This window comes from Pelophylax lessonae (assembly GCF_965119305.1).
Source record: "Pelophylax lessonae genome assembly, chromosome: 4".
Taxonomy (NCBI): domain Eukaryota; kingdom Metazoa; phylum Chordata; class Amphibia; order Anura; family Ranidae; genus Pelophylax; species Pelophylax lessonae.
Window position 1 is genome coordinate 344929244 of NC_138771.1, and position 18860 is coordinate 344948103.

General features: G+C 45.6%; 1 protein-coding gene across 1 annotated transcript in view; it reads right to left on the reverse strand.

Moving 5' to 3' along the window:
- LOC309553254 (RNA-binding protein 27-like) overlaps positions 1-9458 on the reverse strand; it is a 186821-nt gene extending 177363 nt beyond the window's left edge. Inside the window, exon 1 of the mRNA XM_082254244.1 lies at positions 9146-9458. Within this exon, the coding sequence (XP_082110370.1) occupies positions 9146-9204 (59 nt within the window). The 5' untranslated portion in view covers positions 9205-9458. The remainder of the gene's footprint in view (positions 1-9145) is intronic.
- Positions 9459-18860: the final 9402 nt, after the last annotated feature.

Below are 18860 nucleotides of genomic sequence, written 5' to 3' on the forward strand. Positions count from 1 at the left end.
AAAAAAAAAAAAAAAAAAAAAAAAAAAAAAAAAAAAAAAAAAAAATCGCACAGGTGATCAAATACCACCAAAAGAAAGCTCTGTTTGTGGGAAAAAAAGGACGTCAAATTCGTTTAGGTACAGCGTCGCACGACCGCGCAATTGTCCGTTAAAGTCACGCAGTGCCGAATCGCAAAATACCCCCTGGTCAGGAAGGGGGTAAAATCTTCCGGGGCTTAAGTGGTTAAAGACCCCTGGTCTACTGCATTTTGGCTCAGATTTTAGGGCTACTGATGGGACCATGAACATTTTACCCTTAGGGTCCATTCACACAGGACAGTCAGTTGCAGCGCAATGCATTAAGGCAATCCCTGCATTTAAAAAGGATGCCTAACACACCACAATAGATTAAAAATAGGAGCTGATGCATTTCTGAAAGCACATTACCATTGCGCAGTGTTGTGAATGGGCCCCCAGGTCCCTTTTAAATGATCAAAATCAACCAGTACTCTTCTCAGCGTAAACTGATGCTTAAAAAAAAACATTTCTAAAAACAGCATTATACTCATTCAAAATGATCAGGAGCCATAAAAATTACTTTTTTAGCACTAGTGAACTGAAACTTGAATTGACAGTCCAAATTTCCATCAATGATATAGCCAAACTAAACCATAGTAAAAGTGCTTGCTTTGAGATAAAAATGCACTTTTGGTGCTGACCCAGAATAAGTATGAAGATCAGGAGTTCCAGTATCTCACAAAAGTGAGTACACCCCTCACATTTTTGTAAATATTATATCTTTTCATGTGACAACACTGAAGAAATTACACTTTGCTACAATGTAAAGTAGTGAGTGTACAGCTTGTATAAGGGTCCTTTCACACGGCCGCTCCGTGTGTCCGCAAATCATCCAATCCGTTTGCGGATGATTTGCGGACATAATGTAAGTGAATAACACTGCGGGTGTCAGTGGAATACCATCCGCTGACACCCGATTTTCCTCCTTTCAGTTCTGTTCCGTTTTTACGAATGGAACAGAACCCCATTTTTTCTTCCGTGTAAAAAACGGAAAGGAAGGAAAATCGGATGTCAGCGGTGTCATCCGCTGACATCCGCAGTGCCATATACTTACATTATGTCCGCATATCATCCGCAAACGGATGGGATGATATGCGGGCACACGGAGCGGATGTCAGAAATGTCATCCGCTCCGTGGAAAAAAAAAAGTCCCGCAGCGGAGCTTTCACACGGAGCGGCCGTGTGAAAGGAGCCTAACAGTGTACATTTACTGTCCCCTCAAAATAACAACACACAGCCATTTATGTCTAAACTGGGACCTCACTCTAAATGGAAAGTTCCACTCTGAAGAACCCCCCACCCCCAACAATAGTGGAGGTTCATTTTTTTTTTCTTTTTTTTGGGGGGGGGGGGGGGGAGGGGTGGTTTCAACAGGTACCACCTCCTACATTTTCTGGAAGTTATGCCCCCTCCCATACCTACCCGCAACCTCTTGAGACACATCACAGGTCCCACGAAGCTGCGGGACCATTCACAAAGCACAGTGTGAAGCACACATGTGCAGTGGAAAGCTGGCTGTGGGACCCAACAACCAGCGAAGAACAGATCGGGTCAGGATGGCGCTGGGTCCCTGAACAGGTAAGTGCCCATACATGAAAAGTCAGCAGCTACAGCCTACACTGTACCTTGTTGGCCCAGGCCTAGGGCGGCACTTTGCAGGGGGGGCCCCACCAAAAAAGCTGCATAACGCACGAAAAAAAACAAAAAAAAACAGCCTCTTAACAGTTCCTGCACGAAAAGAGTCCCCCCTGCTTTCGCTACACTTTGTGTTGCGCCAGTCTTATGGGCCGGGTAGCAGGGCCTAGGAGGCAAATCGGTCTGGCGTCCCCATAAAGCAGCTGCACTGCTGTCAGTATGATAATTACTGGCCGGCGGCCGATGACTGGCCTGACGTTTGGACAGACCGGCGGCCGCATCAAATACAACTGGCGGCCGCCAATACTAGTAAGTGTGGCACTGGCAGCAGGTCTTAGCAGCCTAATGTGCCGCCTACCCTCCAATGTGGCATACCGGGCTTTTGTAGTCTTTTGGATGAGAAGTAAAGCTGGAAAATATATATACACTTTTGCTCATGGTTTTTGCAACCTGCTGATTTGTCTTAGGTTTTCCTCTAATGGAACATCTTAACGCCAGTTAATCCTGTTTTATTTAACATAATTTTAATTAAACATACACAGGTAAAAGATCTTTTAGTCTGTGTGTTGACATATTTTGGGCTCATTTTTGGCCTGATTGAGTCATATTTCTTTGACTATTAAACTGGTTTGCAAATGTCACATGACCACCTTCAATGGAACTGCAGTTAGGCAGATCCCCATCCCCAGTGTTCCTATTGGGATAAGTGGCACTGACAGCCAAGAGCGGTACCTGTGTTGTCAGATCCGCATTGTATGTCCAATACCCCAAAAATATTGATTTAGTCCAGCCCTATCTGCTGGCCCAATAAGACGTCATTTGGGGGGATTTTAGCAGGTGATATGAGCACTTTCACCACTGGAAGTACTTTTTTGTTATCACTTAGCACTAGCATTTGTTCTGACATCAGTTTGAGATGTTTCAGTGATCATTCAGAATTCATTGAGAGGTGCACTTGACCTCCTTCTGATCTGCATTTACCTGTGCTCAATGCAGATTTTGCATAGGTATGAAAAACCTACTTTAAGCAAGCAAAAGCCTCTCAACACAGCTTTAACCACCGGAAGATTTTGCTGTCTTACGTCTAGGGCACTTTTTGCGATTCGGCACTTTGCGACTTTAATTGACAATTGCGCGGTCATGAAACGCCGTACCCAAACGAAATTTACGTCCTGTTTTCCCACAAACAGAGCTTTCTTTTAGTGGTATTTGATCACCTGTGCAATTTTCATTTTTTGCAATATTAAATTAAAAAAAGCGACAATTTTGGAAAAACAACAATTTTTTTCTATTTTGACAGTTAAAAAATATCCAATATATTCAATTTTTGTCATACATTTAGGCCAAAATGTATTTAGCTACATGTCAGAAAAAAAAAAAAAAAATTCTCAATGAGCGTATTTTTAACAGCTTTTTGACCGGAAGCTTTTACCCCATTCCTGACCAGGCCATATTTTGCGATTCGGCACTGTGTTACTTTAACGGACAATTGCGCGGTCATGCAATGCTGTACCCAAATTAATTTATGTCCTTTTTTTCCCCCACAAATAAGAGATTTCTTTTGGTGGTATTTGATCACCTGTGCGATTTTTACTTTTTGCGCTATAAACAAAAAAAGAGCAACAAATTTTGAAAAAAAAAACAACAATATTTCTCACATTTTTTTTATATGAAAATCCCCCCCCCAAAATGTAAAAATCTAAATTTATCATTTTAGGCCAATTTGTTTTCTGCTACATTTTTTTTTTTACCAAAAATATCGCAATAAGTGTATTTTGATTGGCTTGCGCAAAAGTTATTGTGTTTACTAACTAAGGGAAAGATTTCTGTCATTTTTGGTGTTTTTTTTTTTGAACTAGTAATGGCGGCGATCTGCGATTTTTTTTGCAGGACTGCGACATTGCGGTGGACAGATCGGACCCTTGACTGACATTGTTGACACTTTTGGGGGTACCAGTGACATTACTACAGTAATTAGTGCTATACATATTAGAGCTGCACGATTAATCGTATGAAAATCGCGATCTCGATTCACCCCCCCTGACGATCTAAACCTGACATATTCTCGTGATCTTTATTCCAAGCTAAAAAATCGTGATTCTCATTTTGGCCAGAATCGTGCAGCTCTAATACATATGCACTGTTACTGTAAAAATGACACTGGCAGTGAAGGGGTTAATTTTTATTGGTGATCAAGGGGTTAATGTATGCCTGGTGCCAACGTGTGTGGGGGGAGGGGACTGTGTGACACAGGGACAGATCGCAGGTTCAGCTATGCTGAACCTTGCAATCTGACCCTGCCTGTCACTTACGAGATCCACCCGCTTTGTTTACACAAGCGGGCGGATTTCCACACTCGATCCCTGACGATTGGGGAAGAGCAGCGGTGATCACCGCCGCTCCTCCCCTGGCCCGACTCCCGCGCCGCCGAGAGAGGGGAATGTCTGGTGACGTAGGTCTACGTCGCCAGACGATAACGAGCCACTTTGCCGCAGTACAGTCAACGTGACTGGTCGGCAAGTGGTTAAGGTGCATTCACACCAGCCAATGCGTTGGTGAAGCCTAAAGAGGAAGGGATGCGATTTGCAGATGACAGGAAGGGGGTCTTAAACAGGAAGGGGTGGGTCATATTTAAATTAGGGGGTGCATGAGTTTAGTCAGACCTAGGGCAGCACAAAACCTAAATACACCACTGGCTACAGTGCAGACTGAAGAACCTTTTTAAATCTGACTTTAGTTAAACAATAACATGCTTTGGCCAGTACCGAAGCTGGAGACAGTCAGGCAACTGGCATCTTTTTTTTTTTTTTTTTTTTTTTATGAGAAGATCAGAAAAGGAAGTCCCTCTATTGCTCTTAGAGCAGATTTCTTTTAACCACTTGCCTACTGGGCCAATTCTGACACTTCTCTCCTACAAGTACAAAATCTTAACTTTTTTTTTTTTTTTGCTAAAAAAGTTACTTGGAACCCCCGAACACACACACACACACACACGCACACACTTATTGAGACACATATTTTTGAGTCACATGACCTATGAAAAGCGTAAACGTGGTAAAATCAGGGCCAGGGCAAAAAAAAAAAAAATCCCAGTAAAAACACAGCAAAACTGCGGAAAAATTGTGCATGTTTTTCGGTGGCCATTATTGGAAAAAAGCTGGTAACCCTATTTTCAGCAGCCAAAAAATAAGCTTGATAAACAGTTTCAAAAATATCATGCAACAAAGTTTTCAACTGTCACCATTGTATTCTACAGGTTCTCTGCTTACAGAAAATATATACAGGGCTGTTCAATAAATCAGCTGCAATACTTTTCTGGCGGTAAGTGCCGATTCACATTTGTGCGATCACAGAGATCTCATGTAATTCGGAGCGCACTGCTCCTAAAATGACATGCGATCTCTGTGCGGTACAGAGTCAGCCATACAGTTTGTATGGCTGAATTCGCACCCAACTCGCACAGGACCCTTTTTTTGTTCCGCAGCAGAATCGGATCACCTGGTGGTTCACATTAGTGCGATCCGATTCTGTGCGAACTTTCAGATCGCACTGCGATATGTGATCTGATCTGGGGGCGTCATTAACTTTTAATTGACACCCCTAGCATATCGCATATGGCAGTGTGAACTGCCAGGGGTGCGGATGTGAAGCGGGAACACGCTGTATATTCGCAGCATTCCCTCATCGCAGAAATGTGAACTGGCACTAAGACCATATTACAAAGTCCCAAATGCATGAAACCCTTGCACAGTTGCTGTGTTGATTTTACCATGTGCAACAAATTCAGGGAGTACAAAGAGCAACACTTTTACATTGTGGCAAAATAGCTGTGACAAATTCAAGAGGATATACCATCATATTTGTTATAAGGAAAGGAAGTGCTAGATAGAAGGTTTCATTTTGGAATAGACAGTGAAAGCGGCAATTAAGTGATTGCCAAACTATCACACCACTGGAAAAATTGCCTGGTAACGAAGGGCAAGGCAGCATTCTAACAGGTTTTTTTACCGTGTGGCTAAACACCTGTAGGAATGCAGTCCAAGGCTCCTTTCACACAGTGTGTCCGTCAAACAGACTCCGCTTTTCTCAGCGGGGGATCAATCAGCCAATCCCCCGCTAAGCAGGAGAATGACAGCTGTTCTCTGCACTGTGTGCGGAGACACAGCTGTCACAGCCCCATACATCTCTATGGGGGAATCGGATGGGAACGGACCGTCGGTCCGTTCTCATCCGATCCGCTGGACGGATGGCAAATAGGGTTTCCATCCGTCCAGATTTGACGGATCGGATGTCAGCGGACTGTCTCTGCTGACATCCGATGCCCCATAGAGATGCATGGGGGGGACCGGTCAGATCCGCCAAAAAAAAACGGACAGGCGGATCTGAACGGTCCGCCTGTGTGAAAGAGCCCCAATACAAGTTAGTAATCAAGTAGTTCGGGAAGTGGCAGAGGAGTTATGTTTACCCTAATTAATACCATGTGTGTTGTGCTGGTAGGTTTTCATTATCAGTTGTCAACTAAATGAGCACACTGCTTGCCCTAACAGAGGGTAAAAGGTCTCTGCTAATGCTATGTTAATGGGAACACAAAGTGGGGGATTCTCAAATTTGATTATAAAAGCGCAAATACACTTTAAATTATTAACAAATCAATGAAAGCCTAACCCAGCTATCACTGGACCAATTGTTTTCCATACTTAGTGTTACTAAACCAAGGACTCACTATATCTGGTCTCCCACAGTACATGGAAATGCAAGTAATTATAAACAGCAAAATACCTTTTCTCATAAACAATATAGAACAACAGTCTTATGACTTCTATGAGTGTCTGGTTAAAGCTTTTAGGAGGAGTTTTCTTTCTCCTCTGACTGTCCAATGAGGCTGCAGAGCCCCTAACCCTCTGACTGGACAGTGCTGATCACATGCACCTTCCCACAAAAAACCTCTAGAAATACACACCAAACTGAGCATGTGCAGAGTGCCCCCAAGGCTCTGTTCTATCATCAAATGGATTGGGGACAGTGGAAGAAGGGGGGGGGGGGATAAGAGAAGACGAGATCAAACAGACTTTTTACACAATGCAGAGGATTAACCCCTTAGGTTCCACTGTGAGTATAACAAGCATGCTTTACTGCATATACAAACTGATTTTACTATTGTGGGTTTAGTAACACTTTAAAGTTTTAAGTGTACCCTAACAATAAAATCCCTGCATCTACAGACATCCACGATCTAACACTAACCTATCTAGCCCTGTAAAGAAGAAATCAGTATATATACCTTTTTTGAAGCCGATCCGACCTGATCCCACGCTGAGCTGTCATCTGCGACTTCACTGTGGAGGCGGGCGCAGAGGACACATCTGACAACAAACACCATAGTAAGTCTATGGGTGACATCACTCCACATTCATTTCACAGCCATTGTCAGCCTCTGCAGAGCTTCTACCGCTGGAGACTGGGTCGGATCGGCTTTCAAAAAAGGTATGTATACGGATTTCTTCTTTACAGGGCTAGATAGGTTAGTGTTAGATCATGGATGTCTGTAGATGGAGGGATTTTAGTGTTAGGGTGGACTTACACTTTAGGTACTCATCTTTGGCTTAAAGAATACTTAGGGTCCTTTCACACGGTCCGCCTCCGTAGGCGGATCCGTGCTGCTCAGCGGGGATCGATCCGCGATCCCCGCTGAGCCGGCGGATGACAGCTCCGTCTCCGCTTGCAGTGCGGAGAGGGAGGTGTCACAGCCCCTGCTGCTCTCTATGGGGAATCGGATGAGAGCGGACCGCCTGTCCGCTCTCATCCGATCCCCAGGACGGATGGAAAATAGGGTTTCCATCCGTCCGGATTTCACGGACAGGATCGGATGCGGATGGCAGCGGACATGTCACCGCTGACATTCGCTGCTCCATAGGGCTGAATGGGGGATCCGATCAGATCCGCCTAAAAAAACTGACCCCTTAGGGTCCTTTCACACGGGCAGTCCAGTCCGTATGTCCGTTTTTCATCCCATATGTTTGCAGATGAAAAAACTGACATAATGCATGTCAATGGGATTGCGAATGTCAGCGGATGACCATCCGCTGACATCCGATTTGCGTCCTTTCTGTTCAGCTCTGTTTTTTGAGATGGAAGAGAACCCTATTTTTCTTCCGTTTAAAAAACGCAACGGACGCAAAAACGGATGTCAGCGGTGTCATCCACTAACGTCCGCAATCCCATAGACATACAACATGTCCGTTTATCATCCGCAAACAGATGGGATGATGATTAACGGACATACAAAACAGACACCCCAAAGTGTCATCCGTGTCCCTTTAAAAAAAAAAAAAAGGTCCTGAGCGGATGAAAAAAATAGACCGTGCCGTGTGAAAGGACCCTTATAACCTACCTAACATTATCCCTGGCATTCATAAAGCATGTTGTAGGCACTTATTAGAAGTCTGTCTCTTCTCCACATGGTAGATGTTGTAACTTTGACAGGACTGTCCAAACAAAGACTAACTGGAGTTAATAAGTGTCAGCGGGAATGTACGCTGGCCATTGTAGTAAATGAGAGTCACCATTAGGCTAGGTTCACACAGCCTATGCAGGTTGCTGCTGATGCATTTTCCCCAGTACATTTTGCATTTTTTTTACATGCGCTGTGTTTTTGGATGGGTGGTGTTCATGATGAGAATTGTAGTTCCTGAGCAACTGGAGGGCCATAGTTTGGTGACCCCCTGGCCTACAGTTTCCAGCCTGTGATCATGACAGCACCAAGGAGTACTGAACAGCCATTTTCAGAAACATTTGCATTGAGAATATTGCGTTTGGACTTTGTTCAGCAGTTTAGGTGTGAATTTTCAGTGTATGACAATGAAACTTGCACCTGAACCGTGCTGAATGGTACCGGACTCTTTTTAAAGATGTGCTGTGGCTGGCCCGCATTTATGTGAACCGGCTCCATTAAAATGGCTGCAAGTTCACGTCATGCGAATCAGACGCGGTTCAAAATGCATCCAATTTGAACATACGCGAACCGAGGTTCACAGGTGGCGGTCACAGTCTGCGCACTTGAAGGTATCGGTTTTAGCATCGGAGCATTTGCATGAGTACAAATGCTTAGTATCGGCATGGATATCAGTGCAGCGCTAATCAATGGTCATGTGATCTTGATTAGCTGCGGCGAGGGACAGCTGCGGCATGGAGGGGCGTATAAAAAGTTGATTATGATTAACAACCCCAAAGTTTGCCTTTAATGTATAAATGACAACAGTAGTCCTGGGAAAAGCAAACATTTGAGGGGCTCTCTGTGTAGCAGTGCTGTGTGTATAGAGAAGAGGGCAGAGTGGCCGTTGCAGGTAATGGAGGTCAGTATGGAGGGGAGCAGAGGGCTCCCTATAAGGCTCACCTGTCACCTGTGTGCACCCCCTCCTCCCCGGACTTGTTGCCCTCCCCTCACACTACTCACATGGGCTCCAGTAACTTGGCCAGCCACGTCCTGAAGGCGTCCACATTCTCTATTAGCATGACGGCGGATGAAGCAGGCCTGGGGGGCGTGTGGGAACCGCTATCGTGCCAGCAACGCGATACCAGCGCTCATCCTCCTTGTCCTAGGCCTCTCTGTTCTTCTCCGGTACTCTACTCTCTGCACTCCGGGAGGATAGCCCCGCTTCCAGGCTCACCTCCTCACTGCTAATACCTTACACTTCCCGAGGATAAATCCCCGGCTCTGCTCTGCCCAGGCCCGCTACAACTTAGACAGGCAGTAGGGCCTACGATGGGACCGGAAGACGGACAGATTAGGTCAGCCAATCACGGGCCACAATGTGATGTCTAACGACCAATAGGGACATACCGGGGCGGGACTAGTCCGGACGGTCAATAGTGGGAGGAGTAGTACTTAATAGGAGTGTGGTACCGCATGGTGTGTGTAGTGTGTGTAGGGGCAGTGCTCCGCCTATGGTGGTTACAGGGTAGGCTCAGTGCCCCGGTGTGTTTTGTGGTGTCAGTGCTCTAGTGTGTGTATTGTGGTGTGTGTACAGTCAGTGACCTTGTGTGTATGTATTGAACTTGAGTGTAAGTTCAGTATCTCAGTGTGTATGCAGTGGTGTGTAGGGTCGTTACCCCTGTGTGTACGTATGCTATGTGTGTTGGGTCACTGCTCTGGTGTGTGTGTATTGTGTAGGACAGCTGCTCTTGTGTGTATTGTGGTGTGTAGGACAGGTGCTCTTGTGTGTATTGTGGTGTGTAGGACAAGTGCTCTTGTGTGTATTGTGGTGTGTAGGACAGGTGCTCTTGTGTGTAGGATAGGTGCTCTTGTGTGTATTGTGGTGTGTAGGATAAGTGCTCTTGTGTGTATTGTGGTGTGTAGGACAAGTGCTCTTGTGTGTATTTGTGGTGTGTAGGACAGGTGCTCTTGTGTGTATTGTGGTGTGTAGGACAGGTGCTCTTGTGTGTATTGTGGTGTGTAGGACAGGTGCTCTTGTGTGTATTGTGGTGTGTAGGACAGGTGCTCTTGTGTGTATTTGTGGTGTGTAGGACAGGTGCTCTTGTGTGTATTTGTGGTGTTTAGGACAGGTGCTCTTGTGTGTATTTGTGGTGTTTAGGACAGGTGCTCTTGTGTGTGTATGTGGTGTGTAGGACAGGTTCTCTTGTGTGTATTGTGGTATATAAGACCGGTGCTCTTGTGTGTATGTATATTGTGTTTGTATAGGTGCTTGTGTGTGTGTGTGTGTGTGTGTGTACTGTATGTATGTATTGTGGTGTATAGGATAGGTGCTCTGGGGTGTGTGTGTGTGTATTGAGCTTTTAAGTGTAGGGTCAGTATCCCAGTGTGTTGTGTGTAGAGACAGTGCTCTGGTGTATGCGTGTGTGTTTTGTGCGTAGGGTCCGTACCCCCAGTGTGTGTGTGTTTTGTGGTGCAAGGAGTCAGTACTCTGGTGTGTGTATATTGTAGTATTTATGGTCAATACCCTGACGTGCGTGTATTGTGGTGCATGAAGTTAGTGGTGTGTAGGGACAATACCCCAGTTTGTTCATTGTGCTGTGTGGGGTCAGTACTCCAGTGTTGGTGTGTAGGGTAGGTGCCCCTGTGGGTTTGAGTATTGTGGTAAGTCAGTACCTCTTTGTGTGTGTTTTGGGGTGTGTAGTGTCAGTGCTCTGGTGTGTATATTATGCTGTATGTGGTCAGTACCCTGTTGTGTGTATTGTGAATGCCCCAGTGTGGTTGAGTGTATTGTGGCGGCTACAGTAAGTGATGTGGTGTTTTTGCCCAATGTTTGTGTATTGTTGTGTGTAGTATCTGTGCCCCTGTGTGTATTGTGCTGTGTAGGGTCAATACTACAGTGTGTGTGGTCAGTACCCCAGTGCGTGTGTTGTGTGGGGTCAGTACTTGAGTGTGTGCGTATTGTGGTATGTAGGGTCAATACCTTGGGGGGGGGGGGGGGGTGTGTGTTTTTTGTTGTGTTGTGTGTAGGGCCAGTACCCCCAGTGTGTGCAATGCTAGAGAGTAGGGCTGCAACTAACGATTAATTTGTCTGTCGACTAATCTAACGATTATTTAAATTAATTTTTTTGCTTAATCTAGTGTTCTTTCTTTGATTAGTTAAATAATCCTTTGAATAACTTTACAAAAAATGAAATGTACAACTTCTAATATAATATTTCAACTTTTATTAAATTTTTTCCAAAAAATACTTCAATGTGGTTGAAGTTTTAAGTGGCAAAAATAAAATGTAAACACTTTAACATCAGGCACGAATAATGCCATTAATTCAGAACCAAAAGCATTCAAAATGCCATATAAATAAAGCACTGCTCAACACTGTGTGTGCAAAAATACAGGAGAGACACATAAAGTGCCAAGCACTTTAGGGCATCAGGCATGAAAATGCCATTTCTCTAGCGCTCATTGACAGACGTAGTCCTCGGTGATACACCACCTTCGGGTTACGTTGCCTCCACAGGAGCAGGACTAGACAGGAAATTAAAAAGCTCTGGCCACACCCCAGGGGCAGTCCCAGAGGGTATATCCTCTCTCTCTCTGCCTCAGCAAATCAGTTATTTTCTGTCTAGTTAGGAGTAAGGACCTAGACACCTTGCTGGGATCTTAGGTCCTGGCAAGAATTTTTTCTTAAAGGATTTTTTTAGACAGCTTTTTTCTCCAGTGTTCCTGTGAGATCTTCAAGCAAGAAAGCTGAACTGGGCGACGGGCTGGATGTTGAGATCCGGTGGTCACCCCAGTTCAGCCTACGAGCGCGTGCAGGCCATAGCTCCGCGCTGGGTCGGCCGCGACAAAGTCCCATTAAAGGACTGTCAACGCGAGTTAAACGTCTCGCTGAAACGCCAAAGACCATGAGTCACGGTGTCCGTATCGGTCGACAGCCCTCCCGCCCCGGTGGAGAGGGGTACTGTCAGGAGTTGGCGCCCGCCTGGTTCCGGTATGGTGAGTAGTATGTTCCCCCTTTTCCCCTGACGGGTTTTGTGGTGAACGCGGGCCCCTCTCTGTATGGTAAGATAGAGTCCCTTTCTATCCTACAACATGACACAGATCCTCCTACTTTGAGTGTGATTTTATGTGTGCAAAAAGCCAGGAGGCTTGGTTTGGGAGCTAACAATCTAATTGTATACATGTTTTAAAGATGTAATCTGTGGCATTCTGGGAATCTTATGGGTTAAGAATAAGCTACCTACCAGTCAGAAGCCACGGACATGTAGACTGCCTTCCTAATCAGATCTCCAGCTATTAGCAGGCCTCCCGAACGGCCATGCGGTCCGCCAAGGCCGGTACCGCCAACCACGCCATATCCCCATGCAGTGAGAGTGTTGTGTGCCCTGCAGCACACCGCTATTCAGTACGGGCCGCCGCCATTTTTTTTGCTGGATCGCACGAGCCGCCATTTTGGCGTAGCCTCGTGTCTCCAGCATGGGGGCGGCCATGTTTGAGGTAATCCAAACACCTCGTGGAGCTTGGGGGAGGCGCCGGAAGGCGTACAGAGGGGCGGAGCCGCCTCCTTTCTTCCTGGGCAGCCAGCCAAAAGACTTCCTGTTTGTTAAGACAGCGCTGTAACCTGTTGCAGTCAAACTCTGAGCATCAAGTGGTGAGCCTGGGGGTCTATCTCTCTCTCTCTCGATCGATAGGGATCCCTAGCAGGTAACACTAAGGGGCTTTTGTGGCGCTGGGGGTCGAAAAAAAAAAAAAAAAAAAAAAGTTTTATTTTTGAATTATATTATCCAGGAAGTAACTGGAGTTATCATGGACCCTGCCACACATATTCCCCCACCTGTTTCCCTCGAGGGGGCCACGGGACCCGCCGGTGCACAGAGTATAGAGTCATTTACAGCAATTTTGGAGTCTATGGTGGCTCGGGTGGAGGCGGCCTGTCAGGGACGGGGGTCAAGGAAGCGACCCCCGCCTACCCCTATACCATCTGACACCTCTGACTCAGATTCAGAGGTGGTCACGGCAGTTGCAGGTTCCTCTGCAAGGGCTGTTATCCCAGGTAAAGCCCCCTCAGACAGTGAGGAGGACGCTTCTTCTCCTGCTATTATTCAGGAAGAAGCATTGGTGGACGCACTAGTTGTGGCAGTGCAGGAAACCTTAAAACTTGAGGCTTTACCGGCAGAGGCAACTGAAACAGAGATTCCTTTTGGTACTAATAAGCCCATCAAGACGATGAAGGCTTTTTCTGTACCTAAATGTTTCGGTAATCAGATTAAAGGAGAATGGGAGCATTCTAAACGTACCTTTACTATTTCCAAGCGTATTGCTAGACGCTATCCGTTTGAGGAATCCATCATTAAGAAATGGACGGTACCACCAGTCGTGGATCCGCCTATTTCCAGGCTAAATAAAGCCACGGTTATTCCAGTGGAGGACACTTCGTCCTTTAAGGATCCGGTGGATCGAAAGATGGAAGCAGAGTCCCGCACCATCTTCTCTCTGATAGGGTCAGCTTTTAGACCAGTAATTGTTATTGGTCTAGTTTCCCAGACACTTACGGAATGGGCGAAAATGGTACGCCAAGATCTTAGGGGAAAAGATATTCCCCAGGAGACATCTGATTTGATGGAACAGATTATACAAGGGCTACAGTTTATCTGTGACGCAGCCTTGGACACTACTCCCTTATTAGGGTATGCATCTAAGACAGCGGTGATCCTCAGACGTGTGCTATGGTTAAAATGCTGGTCAGCTGACCTAGGTTCCAAGAAGACCTTGACAAATCTCCCCTTTCAGGGGAATCGTCTATTTGGGGCCAACCTAGATGAAATCATTAAGGATGCCACTGGGGGCAAGAGCACTTTTTTGCCACAGGCTGCTAAAGCTAAGGGACCTCGCAACAAGCGAGGACCTTTCTTTACCGCCCATAAAGGGCGCCCGGCTGGTACTAGCGGGAAAGGCAAGACTCCTCCAGGAGGGTTCAAGAAGGGCTGGTCGGACAAGCAAAGGACCAACCCAGCCAAACCCGAAGCAAAGGAGTACACAGCCTGAAGGTGCGCCCCCACCCGGTTTCAGGGTGGGGGGACGTTTTCACCGGTATTCAGGACATTAGATCGAGCATCAACCACTACTACCGGTGCGATTCTTCCCTTCCAACATTTAAGTACTACAGGAAGCGGTAATTACCGTTCCCTGAATAGATCTTTTCCTTTACCTTTTCCTAAGATTAGTCCCGATACCTCACAGGAATCGGATCTGGTTGACCAGATAGGCCAAGTAGCCTCTAGTCGGGTGACTTCGGTCCCTGAGGTTCAACCAGAAAAGATCACCTTTCCTGATAACTATCAGGTATCTGATAAATGTGTGGGAACAGAAAACGACCAGACTTTCTCGGATGGTCGGGGCCAGATACCTCTAGGGACGCCTGGTTCAGATCCAATCAGCGCCAGTGGTCCTAGAAATTCTAGGCTGGCCTCCTCAAGCCGGCCTGGCCGACTTGGACATGTTAGTCGTAGACGTTCCGTGGGAACTTCGTCTCAGGGAGTGTCTGTGGTCTCAAGGACCAATTTACCATCATGCTTTACAGTCGCTGGGTTTAATGGCCTGGCCATTGAGACCCAAGTACTGAAGGACAGAGGTTTGTCAGCTTCAGTCATTCCTACCCTTATTAAAGCAAGGAAAGCGACTTCCAGCAAAGTCTATTATCACACATGGAAAACTTATATTGCGTGGTGCGAATCTTTAGGATTTCCTCCACGTACCTATTCGGTGTCTCGAATATTGGCCTTTTTGCAACAGGGGGTTGAGCAGAAGCTAGCCTTGAGCACCATCAAGGGTCAAGTTTCAGCATTAGCCTTTGAAAACATCAGGGAGATTCCCTTGCTTACTTTATCCCAGAAGGTGGCCTTCTTGGTGGCTATTACTTCTGCTCGCAGGGTGTCAGAACTGGCTGCATTATCATGCCAGTCCCCATACCTAGTGATTCATAGGGATAAGGTAGTACTTCATCCTAAGCCATCTTTTCTTCCCAAGGTGGTTTCAGATTTTCATCTGAATGAAGATATTGTACTACCTTCCTTGTGTCCTCAGCCCAAGCATCATCGGGAACATGCGTTGCATTCCTTAGATGTGGTTCGGGCAATCAGGGTATACCTGAAAGCTACGGAATCATTCCGTAAGACGGATTCACTTTTTGTGATCACGGATGGCCCCAGAAAGGGTTTGCCTGCATCTGCCGCGACCATTGCCGAATGGATTAGACAAACGGTGGTACAGGCTTATTCTATTAAGGGTCAGAGTCCTCCGTTCCCTGTTAGGGCGCACTCCACTCGAGCGCTCAGTACTTCCTTGGCCTTTCGCCATCAGGCGTCAGTGGTCCAGGTATTTAAGGCGGCCACCTGGTCGTCAGTACATACCTTTACAAAATTCTATAAAATTGATGTGACGGCATCGGCGGATGCCTCATTTGGCCGCAAGGTTTTGCAGGCCGCAATTTGAGGAGACCGGTGGTCTACCTCGAGGGTTTTTTTCTGTTTGAAAAAAAAAAAAAAAATTGTTTTCTCTTTTTTTGTTGAGTCTCATCATTAAGGATGAGCATTGTAAACTTCTAGTTGGCACCGGTTGGGCCTTCTAGATTGGGATTTGATTTCCATTTTCCCACCCCTCAGTTGTGATACTGCTCTGGGACGTCCCGAAGGTGGTGTATCACCGAGGACTACGTCTGTCAATGAGCGCTAGAGAAAAATGGATTTTTGTAAAATCTTACCGTAAAATCCTTTTCTCTTAGCTCATTGACAGACGTAGTCCCCGCCCCTCTGTTTTTTTTTGAGTTGGGTTAAAATCTCTAAAGACTGCTTTTTCACATAACTGATTTGCTGAGGCAGAGAGAGAGAGGATATACCCTCTGGGACTGCCCCTGGGGTGTGGCCAGAGCTTTTTAATTTCCTGTCTAGTCCTGCTCCTGTGGAGGCAACATAACCCGAAGGTGGTGTATTACCGAGGACTACGTCTGTCAATGAGCTAAGAGAAAAGGATTTTACGGTAAGATTTTACAAAAATCCATTTATCTGCCTAACACTTTAACTTCTTTACCACCGGAGGATTTTGCTGTCTTACGTCCAGGCCACTTTTTGCGATTCGGCGCTGTGCGACTTTAACTGACAATTGCGCGGTCGTGCGATGCCGTACCCAAACAAAATTTACGTCCTTTTTTTCCCACAAACAGAGCTTTCTTTTGGTGGTATTTGATCACCTGTACGATTTTTACTTTTTGCGCTATAAACAAAAAAATAGCGTTTATTTTGAAAAAATAACAATATTTTTAACATTTTTTTATATGAAATTCCCCCAAAAAAATGTAAAAATCAAAATCTTTTTAAAATTTTTGGCCAATTTGTTTTCTGCTACCTATGTTTCGTAAAAAAAATCACAATAAGCGTATTTTGATTGGTTTGCGCAAAAGTTATTGCGTTTACTATCTAAGGGAAAGATTTCTGTCATTTTTGGTGTTTGTTTTTTTAACGAGTAATGGTGGCGATCTACGATTTTTTTTTTTTTTTTTTGTGGGACTGCGACATTGCGGCGGACAGATCGGACCCTTGTCTGACATTTTTGACACTTTTGGGGGTACCAGTGACATTTCTACAGTAATCAGTGCTATAAATATGCACTGTTATTGTAAAAATGACACTGGCAGGGAAGGGGTTAATTTTATTGGAGAGGGAGGGGTTAATGTATGCCTGGTGCTTACTAACGTGTGTGGGGGGGAGGTGACTTGAATGACACAGGGACAGATCGCATGTTTAGCTATGCTGAACCCTGCAATCTGTCACTGTTTATCACTTAGGAGATCCGCCCGCTCTGTTTACACAAGCGGGCGGATCTCCGACGATCGGGGAAGAGCAGCGGCGATCGCTGCTGCTCCTCCCCTGGCCCGACTCCCGCTGTGACTGAAAACAGCGGGAGCGCGCCGCCTACAAGGTAAGGAGTCTAGTGACGGAATCGAGCCACTTTGCCGCAGTACAGTCCCAGTGACTGGTCGGCAAGTGGTTAAACTACAAGTCAGCTCTCTGCCTTCAGGTAATCTTTTGCTGTATTGGCCATTATTTTTGGCTATTACTTTTGCACAGTGTCGAGCAGTGCTTTTGTTGGACTAGTTGGCTCCTTTAAAACTAGGTTACTTTTTAGGTATGTTTTACATTTACATATACAGTGTTATTGTTGACCAGTATTTTTTGGTGTGATACTTGTACACAACACTTTATGGCATCATCAGGCATGAATAATTATGCCATCAAAATAAATTCTGCCTAACACTTTGCAAAAGATGCATTCTGAAGGCAATGCATTTGCATTATGTGGTGGTTAAAGGAGTAAACCTTACTACTTTAACCACATAATAATGGTCAACAAAAACACTATGATGTAAATGTAAAACATACCTAAAATCTAACATAGTTTTAAAGGAGCCAAGTCCAACAAAAAGCAACCACCGCTCAACACTGTGCAAATTATAATGGCCAATAATGAGGAATGATTACCTGAAGGCAGCCATCTTGTAGTTTAAAGAAGTCCAACATTATACAACTCAAGAGTGCAACAGATACAGGTTGGGGGCCTGTATCTATAATATACAGTGGGTACGAAAAAAATTCACTCTTTGTTATATTGCAGCCATTTGCTAAAATCATTTAAGTTCATTCTTCTTCCTCATGAATGTACACACAGCTCCCCATATTGACGGAAAAACACAGAATTGTTGACATTGTTGCAGATTTATTAAAAAAGAAAAACTGAAATATCACATGGTCCTAAGTATTCAGACCCTTTGCTGTGACACTCATATATTTAACTCAGGTGCTTTCCATTTCTTCTGATCATCCTTGAGATGGTTCTACACCTTCATTTGAGTCCAGCTGTGTTTGATTATACTGATTGGACTTGATTAGGAAAGCCACACACCTGTCTATATAAGACCTTCCAGATCACAATGCATGTCAGAGCAAATGAGAATCATGAGGTCAAAGGAACTGCCTGAAGAGCTCAGAGACAGAATTGTGGCAAGGCACAGATCTGGCCAAGGTTACAAAAAGATTTCTGCTGCACTTAAGGTTCCTAAGAGCACAGTGGCCTCCATAATCCTCAAATGGAAGACGTTTGGGACGACCAGAACCCTTCCTAGAGCTGGCCGTCCGGCCAAACTGAGCTATCGGGGGAGAAAAGCCTTGGTGAGAGAGGTAAAGAAGAACCCAAAGATCACTGTGGCTGAGCTCCAGAGATGCAGTCAGGAGATGGGAGAAAGTTGTAGAAAGTCAACCATCACTGCAGCCCTCCACCAGTCGGGGCTTTATGGCAGAGTGGCCCGACGGAAGCCTCTCCTCAGTGTAAGACACATGAAAGCCCGCATGGAGTTTGCTAAAAAACACCTGAAGGACTCCAAGATGGTGAGAAATAAGATTCTCTGGTCTGATGAGACCAAAATAGAACTTTTTGGCCTTAATTCTAAGCGGTATGTGTGGAGAAAACCAGGCACTGCTCATCACTGTCCAATACAGTCCCAACCGTGAAGCATGGTGGTGGCAGCATCATGCTGTGGGGGTGTTTTTCAGCTGCAGGGACAGGACGACTGGTTGCAATCGAGGGAAAGATGAATGCGGCCAAGTACAGGGATATCCTGGACAAAAACCTTCTCCAGAGTGCTCTGGACCTCAGACTGGGCCGAAGGTTTACCTTTCAACAAGAC